The 8,892-nt window shown below is 41.2% G+C and overlaps 1 protein-coding gene across 1 annotated transcript in view; it reads left to right on the top strand.

Moving 5' to 3' along the window:
• Nucleotides 1–8,649, top strand: part of CAPN7 (calpain 7) — a 27,189-nt gene extending 18,540 nt beyond the window's left edge. Inside the window, exons 15-21 of the mRNA XM_009694624.1 lie at nucleotides 798–933; nucleotides 1,394–1,469; nucleotides 3,816–3,961; nucleotides 4,636–4,698; nucleotides 7,006–7,136; nucleotides 8,331–8,423; nucleotides 8,505–8,649. Of these exons, the coding sequence (XP_009692926.1) occupies nucleotides 798–933; nucleotides 1,394–1,469; nucleotides 3,816–3,961; nucleotides 4,636–4,698; nucleotides 7,006–7,136; nucleotides 8,331–8,423; nucleotides 8,505–8,649 (790 nt within the window). The remainder of the gene's footprint in view (nucleotides 1–797; nucleotides 934–1,393; nucleotides 1,470–3,815; nucleotides 3,962–4,635; nucleotides 4,699–7,005; nucleotides 7,137–8,330; nucleotides 8,424–8,504) is intronic.
• The last annotated feature ends 243 nt before the right edge of the window (nucleotides 8,650–8,892 follow it).

The raw sequence follows: 8,892 nt of genomic DNA, 5'->3' as shown, positions 1-8,892 counted from the left end.
GAAATGCTGAGCTGAGTGGCAATTGCCATAAAAAGTGGAGTAAAAATGGTGATAATTTGAAGGTTAGTCGATAACGCAGCCTTCCACACGTGCTGTTCACGTTTACAAGTGTGGGAGGGTCAATGGGACTTACAAGTAGTTTTATCCACTTCTCTTTCCAGCATGCCACGCCTCGCATTCAGTCATCAGCACTTTTAATTTTTTTTCATGATGTATTTTCCTTGTCTGGACAGCTCATGAGGCGGCAGGCAGATTTTGCAATAGGGTACCTCAAAGATCTTTAACGCTTCATGCAGGCACCCTTCCAAACATGAAACAGATCGAATTTAAAAAAAAAAATTACCTCAATAAAAAAACTGGAGAAAAAAACTTTGGCAGGCTTTTGAAATGAACCGTAGCTTATATATGGATTTCTACAGTTACAAATGCATAGGTGTTTTTCACTTAATGTTGGTGTATGCAATTATGACTGTAACTGGGTAGCCCGCGGCTCCTTGAAGGGTTCAGCTTTTTCTGCGCTTTGTGTGGTTGCAGTCACCAGGCTGTTTGTATTTAGCATTTTTTATCATCACACTTGTATTGTAGTGAAGTCACTTATAAAACAAAGCTGTAAGATAATGCTTCTGACGCGCTTGTAGTGTGTAACCACCGTCACAGATTCCAGTAGAAAATTAGCCTTCCGTAACTTTGTTATGGACAATAGATAGCTCTGTGTGTATGATGTAGGATTTGGAGTTGGTTTTCAAAGCATGGAGTGGTATCATACTCATCTAATAACGTGTCTGTATTACTTTTAGTACTTGGGAGGCAAAGCAAGGTCCGGTGAAGGATGCCTACAGCCTGGCTAACAACCCTCAGTACAAGCTGGAGGTGCAGTGTCCACAGGGCGGTGCTGCTGTCTGGGTTCTGCTCAGCAGGCACATCACAGATAAGGTGCCGGGTTCTTTTTCTGTGTCATAAGTTCTGCAACATCTTCTGTAAATCTTTCTCTATAGCTTTCTGTTATTAGTATATTACTGCTTCTGTTTTCATGTTCAGGTATGTATGCCTATGTATAAGTTTTAAATTCAGCAGGTACATGTACCTACAAACAAGATTGTTGACATCAGACTCAGAGTTAAAAAAAAAAATGGAGCTAAGCGATTACATTCCACCATAAAGGTTCTGAAGTAACTTTGAATCCCGGGGCCTGAACTGTTATAAGTGAAATTAGTGGCAGTTTATTTACTGCAGGTATTTTAAAAAGAATTGGATCGGGTATCTCAGTAATACAAATATCAGCTCATACCGTGTGGTGATCAAAGGGGATGACAGAACGCATACTTGATTCTGATTAAGCGTTAGTTACGTTCCACACAAGTGTACAACTCTACTTGATTTGTGTTTTTTATAGGATGACTTTGCACACAATCGGGAATTCATTACAATGGTTGTATACAAGACCGATGGCAAAAAAGTTTACTATCCAGGTTAGTGTACCTTAATTGTCAAGAAGCTTACGTTAGAAATAAATGAAGAATTGCAAAGGATTTTGTGGAGAGGAAAGGCGAGGCACTTTTTGCTTTAAAACTGGATGCCTCGTTTTCAGAGGTCAGTCTTCTGAAATAGTTGCTTAGCTCTGTTTGACCACCTTCAACAGTCTGCACTGAAGGAGTAAACCAAGCTGTACGTGTTGGAAGCACGCCGAGAGGTCTGCGTAGTCCTGCTGACACTTACTTTGGCATAGCATTTTCTTTATTGTTCTGTTTATTTTGCAGGGCAATAGTTAATGCTTAGAGGGAACAGATGTTGTGCTTCTGTTTATCTGATAGCTTAATTATTTCCTGTGTTTGTGAAATTATTTAAAGGTTTACGGCTTCCACTAAATGAAAATAATCAAGGTTAATTGTTCTATGAACTTGGCTTAGTAAGGCACCTAAGCAAGCTCATGAGATATAGCTGAACAACATATTTCAAAGTATCAGGTATGGAATGTTTAAGAAAAATATTTAGATGTTCAAAAGTTATCAAAATACTACTCTTGGTCATTATAGGTCAGATTCTACTCACCTTGAGAAGAAGGGGCTTGGCTTTTGGAGCTTTGTTGTAGCTGCGAAAAAGCCATCTATGTTTTATTTCAAGACAGATAGCAGATGTGAAACAGGTTGAGGCACAGGAAGGAAAGGTAATGCCCAGATTGAACGGATAGGGTAGACTGCAACTTTAAGGTAGAGCTCATAATGCCATGGTTTTATTTATTCTTTACATCAAGTTAGAGATCTCTGTAAAAATATTCCTTGGAATAATTCAGTGAAGATGCATCCTAAGACAAGTAGGATTTGGCCTGTTGCTTTTACAGAGGGAACCTCTTTAGGACCAGGGTTGCATTTGGGGAGCTGCTCATGCAACAGGTAATAGCAGCAGTTAATTAGAGAATAGCTTTTAAAGCGAAGAGTGTAATTTGTGGGGGTTTTTTTCCTATTGGAATGGCTGGTAAGGGTTGCGTTGTTAATCTCCGGGCTTGTTCAGTGAACGCTGCCAACCAATTCCCCAAGAATCCAAGCTGTCTGTCTTTCTGTGGAAGGCAACTGTTGAGACCTGAGCAAATCATTGTCCGTTTTTGCAAGAGCTGATCTTGTTAAAGCATCTGCTGCTTCTTACAGCCTGAGACTTGCTGCTGGTGTTGCTAGTACTTGCAGCAGCATTTATTATACACTTGTGCCTTAGTGAAAACACCCGTAAGTGGGCAAACCAAACACACTTGGGTGGTGGAGGGAATTGTTCAGTTGGGCTTGAAAGAGACAGTCTGCCAGGAAGACCATTAGCAAGAACTGGACGATTCATATGTTTTGTCTTGCTACCCAAACTCTTTTATAAACTTTTAATCTCACAAGCTGGAACTTTTTTAAAACCTTTTTCCATGGAAATAGATTGGTCAAGCTGCAGTATTATTTTTACCATCTGTTAAAATGAGATCAGAACAAAGCAGGTTAATCCTTTGGCAGTGAGCCTGAGATTTCCTATTCCTAAGCTTCTCATTGTTTTATATTAATCCTTTCCCCTTCTCCCATGTTGCTTTGTGGAAGAAAATAAAAGGACCTGATCCTGGGCCTATTGAAGTAATTGGCTAGACTTGTTCCCGCTTCCCTGAAATGAAAAGAAGTCTGGCAAGAACCAATTAGAGGCCAAGTAACAAATTACAATGTCTAATTGTAAAAGCCAATATTTGGAATGTTTATAATGAGTACCGCGTGTGCATTGGTACTGGGATGCAACTACATCTGTGTAATGATCACAAGGATTTGGAAAGACAGGGAATGATTTAGTTAAAGAAATTAACATGTTTTAAAGTCTTGTTTACCCAGTGGCCAAAGATTTTGGCAGCTTGTATTCTGGAACCGTCCAGCCAATGGAGAAGGAACAGATGCCTCAGAGAGATTCTTGAAGAGTGCTCAAACATTCCTTATCTTTCTCTTTAAATTTCAGCATAATCACAGGAGGTCTTCTTTGAGTACTGACATTGGTGGGAGATGGATAAGCAGTTCTTGCAAGTCATGGGAGTAAAGCTGTACTTTCAAGTGCAGAATTTGTGTCCTGTCATGTGTGGTGTACCTCTCCTGGAAACGATAGTTGCTCTTAAGGTTATCTGTCCTTTTTAGGAACAAATCTTGAGCTTCTGTTCTTTTGAGAGCGCTCAGGTCTGCCTGCAGACTAACCTCAGTACCAAGAGGTACTGACTTCTGTGGCAAAATTCACTGATATAAAATGGCTAAGTAGTTTACCAAGCTGGGGGACTTTTTTGATTGGGGAAAAGCGTTCATCCTTTTCTTTTTCAGCTGATCCTCCTCCGTATATCGATGGTATTCGGATCAACAGTCCTCACTATCTGACCAAGATAAAGCTGACCTCTCCAGGGCCCCATACGTTTACCTTAGTGGTGTCCCAGTATGAGAAACAAAACACTATCCATTACACCATCAGGGTACGTACTGTTGGTTTCATAATGAATGTAAACAACTAAACTATAAAGTGTCCTTTATTTGTAAGTACGATTAAAAAAAAGTGTACTTCTGGATCGATATTGTTATTTTGGGGAGGAAGGCTATGAACAATGGAGCAGAATCACTGGATGAAGCGTTTGATAATATTCTCCATTTGTAGTTAAGACAATATAGTAGGTGTGGGTTTTAGTAATGACATTTTAGTAACAAAATCAGCTGAAAAACACTTCCTAGAATAAAAAATTAATATCTGTGTACAGACAGAGCATTGGCTCTCTATGTATCCAAGATAAGCCTATTAAGATTTAAAGTTTTTGGACTTCTGTAAGTCTTTGGACTCAGTATTTGGGTTTTTCTGAAACTGCTGAGTCATGTGATGTTCAATCCTAGATGTCTCTTTTTGTCACTGAAAAAAGTAAAATGCATGTTGTTTCCTTTTTTTTTTTAAACAAAAAATTAGGTAGAACTAAGTCTTGTTATTCCCAGCGCTATTCTGGATTTTGAGTTTCAGACAGGGTTGTCTGAGTAATATAGGCAGGTAGTGAACAAGTATCTAAAAATGACGTGTAGGCAATTCTGCTTTGTTTAACGTGTCATGATGTCATTTGAAAAGTGCAAGATGAATGTGTGACCAGCTGCTTCTTTTACAACACAGGTGTATTCCTTGTGCAAGTTCACCTTTTCCAAGATTCCTACACCTTACACCATTTCCAAACGGGTAAAGAAATGTTTTCTTTTACGGGTCACTGGATAATAATTCTTGTTTGGCTTTTCCGTATTTGAGATGTACAAGGTTTTTAAATATATTTTTCTACTACTGCCCAGAAATAGCAGCTTAGGCCATCTTCTAACAAATGAAACTTCTTAACTAAAGTTTAATCTAAGCATCATAAGTACAGCATTGGTCTTGTGCTAAAGTTACACACAATTTGCCAAACAATTAGCTGTGCTGTTAGCATAATTCATGCCAACATATAATTCAAACCAAAGGCACCAGTAGCAAGACTGTGACAAACGGACTTAGGATGGCACTATCACAATACATGACTGTTTCTAAATTTTGCAAAGACATCATCTTAAAGGTCTGTAACCATCGGGATAAGCACTCACATTGCCAAACAGGATCAAGGCAATATACCCGTGGTACATTTCATGTAGAAACATTCCCTGAGAGTACAGCGACAGGGGCAAGAACCAAAAACTTGACTTGAAATTAAGTCAGAAGCCCAGGCAGTTTTGGGGCCAGCTGCTGTTCCTATTTCAGCTGTCAACATGAGCTGCAGTTTTACCTTCAGCTAAAGTAGCATAAATATAGCCAAGAGCTCACAGGATAAAGTAACTTGCCTGTATTTTCCTGTATTAACAATTTTATCCTCAAGAAAGAATAAGCCAGCAGCTATTAACTTTAAGCTCTGTACCTACCATGCATACCCTGGGTAGGCAGAAGTCTTCTGTCCGAACAGAAGCCTCTTCAGGAAGAGAGAAACCAGGTGAGTTTGAGCCGCAGTGGAAGAGTCTGTTTTGTAGGACGCTCATGCCTGAAGCCAAGGATGACATTGCTTTGTGTGGGCAGGGGGACATGTTGGCTTGCAGCTAGGCTCTCGATTTCTGACAGCATTTCGTACCAGCTGTTAGTTCTGGTTGAGGCTAGCCCCTTCTGAAGAGTAGTAAGTGGCTAGAGAGATTCCCGGGAACAGCAAGATGATTTGCTTGGTTCTTCCAGAAACCGTTGTCTTTTTCTAGCTCTTCAAAAGTGGGCTTAGTTTGGGGGGAATGCTTTTAAGAGGTCAAAAACTCATTGAAGGTGACCAGCCTGCTTGAGGCAGGACATCTGTTTTATGTTGTATTATGTTTCAAAAGAAAATTAGGTATGTGGAAACCTCCTGTGAATTATTTGAAGATGTCTGTCTAGTATTCAAATAAAAGGCATGTTCTATCTATCCAATTTATAATTAAATACAAAAAGTTAGTTGCCTCTGCTGAATTAATGCTTATTTGGTGGTGGCTTAGCCAGCCATCACACTTAAAAACAAGCAGATAACAAATTCACAGCAAAAGCAAGTTAGATGTCGTCCACTAAAGTTGAGTGGTCACCTCTGGAGCTCCCCAGGCCGTAAGGGGATTCCTGGAACCAAGTGCAGCGGAGGTGGAAAGGGCCTGTAAATCTAACAGCACACAGCAGTTGTGGGTTCCTGGGTAGCAGCATGGTGGGGGGAGGAATCCCCCTTGCTTCCAAACTTGCCACGTTTGAGGTTTTTGGACACTGAGTAAAGAAATTAAATCACAAGAAAAAAAATGTTGCTCCTTGCCGATTTGACAAAAAGGGGAGGGCAGTAGCAGGAGAAATGGATCTCAGCTATAAATTTGTGTGAATGCCTGGCGTGTCTTACAAGTCTAACCTTTCAGTTTAATGACTAGCAGGAGGAACTTGCAAACAGATGGCCTGCTTCACAGAAAGTCAGAGCAGCGTTTTTCATCCTGTATGTCTTTGTCCTTGAGGAGGCTGTCCTTACGGATATCTTGTCCCCGTAATGCTGGTTCTCATAGTACAGAGAGGTGGATGGACAGGGCTGGAGGCAGCCATTTCGAAAGCAACGGTTACCACACAAGTAGTGTTGTACTGCCTGAACCACTGTCATTTCTCATTTAGCGCGACAGAGCAGTGTCTGAGCGAAAAAAACCCAACCTGCATAATCCAGTAGACATGGGATAGACGGGAACATAGCTCTTTCCTTAGATGCAGTTTGTCACAGACACAGTCACTTGTTACGTACTCAATACAAGCTGAAAAAAATACAAGACCCTTCTAAGGGCTCTAAGGCTTTGATCAAGGTGGGTGGAGGACTGCAGTGAAACTTCTTGAGTGCTCAACGCAGTCTTTCACTTGCACTTTACAAATTAGGAGAGATTACTAAAGTTGGTGACCTCTAAAGCGAGAGGAGCCTCCAGTCTTGTTTGCGTGTATAAATAAGCAATACCAATCCTCAGGATAGAAAGTATTTTCTGTACTTTTGACTTCTTTCAGGTTAATGGACAGTGGAAAGGTCACAGTGCTGGAGGATGTGGCAATTTCAGAGACACCTACAAAAATAACCCCGTTTACCAATTCCAGCTGGACAAGAATGGACCATTACTAATTGAACTGCGAGGACCAAGGTTTGTAGCGAATAAGCGTGCACCAACGCAGCGGGAGTATTACGTGCTAAAGAGAAAAGCTTTGTCAGGATCCCCCATGGGGAGGGTGGGAAGCTCCCTGAAAATCTGGAAGACAAGGTATGGGAGGGGGCTCAGATTTAGTGCTATTTATGTTTCTAACTTCACCATCAATAGTGATTTAAACCTGCACATTTGCTACTGAGGAAATCCTTGACCTACAATGAAAGCAGGAGCCTTTTTTCTCTTTAGTTTTGGGGCCTGAGCAGAGCTAGGCCTTGCACAGAAGGGAAAAAGGTACAAAGGACTTTTTTCTTCCTTTTAAAACTAATTCTGATCATAATTCCTTTTCTTTTGTGGCAGAGCTAAGATGCAGGATAGTAAACCCTTACAGGCTCTCAAACAACGGCCTATGCAGTAGCTTCAGCTCTGAACGTGCATTAACTCTGCTGCTGGCAGGCCAGGAGAAGTATTGGATGTCAGTGCAGGTCCAAGTCCTTTAGCAAAATTCACAATCTACCTCAAAATACCAGTATATGCGCTCCTAAACAGCAACATCTCCTGACACGCAGTCAAGTGTGAATCTTTTGCAAAGCTGTACGGAAGCGGCAGCACTTTTCTATCCATCCTCCCCTCTCTGAGGCAACTCCTCCTCTCGTGAACTGAAGATGAGCCCAAAGGCATGGCTATACCGTCCCACTAAGCAAGGGGGCTTTTTGTATGCGGGTTTTTTCCTGCACTTGCAGATCATAATTGGGCAGTTTGAACAACAGGGGCAGTGGTGCCTGTTCCGTGTGTTAACAGGTAGTAGACAAACTGTCCCAAGTTAAGAAATTCTGCAGAGATCACAGACATCGATTCCTCTGATAGCGATTGGATCACAACCCAGGATCTGTGCCCTGTGGCCCAGGAGTGCGTCACCGCAAGTTTAACTACTTGAAGTCCGCTTAAACGCGGAGGCAGACTTCTAGCAGGCATTTTCCACAGAGTCTAGTTCCCAACCTGCAAAATGTTCTGTCTTCCTCCAAATTCTATATTCATGTCATGGTAACCTTGACTTAACCTTTCTGTCACAAATGTGACAAAACTTTTAGATGTCTTTCAGTTATACCGTGTAGTTTTTAATAAATAGCCCCTCTTCATGGTAATCCTGACCACCCGAACAACTAAAGTAACAGTCTGTCTCATCACTTGCAGGCAATACAGCGTTGGCTTTGAACTCATCATGGTGTCGACAGTAGGAGATCCTGGTTCCTGTGGCTTTCAGAAAAAGAGCAGCGGTGACTACAGGTAATACTCGCTTCATGAAGTCTTAGAGGTTTGAAACATACTTTGGATCTTAGTTCTAACAGGTAGTTTTTTTTATCATAGGTGTGGATTTTGCTACTTGGAAGTGGAGAACATAGTTGCTGGAGTTTACAACATTATCCCCACCACATTCCTGCCTCAACAAGAGGGTCCTTTTTTCTTAGATTTTAACAGTGCTACTCCTCTTAAAGTATCGCAGCTGCAGTGAGGAGACAGATCTGTGCAGTACTGTTTAAGGAGGTGTTTTTCATCTGTCCTACAGGCTAAGAACAGGTGAATAACTCTTACTACACATACGCATCAAAGAAAATGACATTCTAAGTTATAGCCAAAAGCATGGAATCACCGATTTGCCAATTAATTGCGGTAGATGGTTAGCTGTGGGTTTTGCTGCTATGGTATTGGAGTGAGCACGCTTCAACAGGCTTGTGAACGGGCTAAAATGTTGATA

The sequence above is a fragment of the Cariama cristata genome, unplaced genomic scaffold, assembly GCF_000690535.1.
Source record: "Cariama cristata isolate BGI_N322 unplaced genomic scaffold, ASM69053v1 scaffold11422, whole genome shotgun sequence".
Classification (NCBI taxonomy): Eukaryota; Metazoa; Chordata; class Aves; order Cariamiformes; family Cariamidae; genus Cariama; species Cariama cristata.
This window is presented reverse-complemented; position numbering and strand designations above follow the sequence as displayed.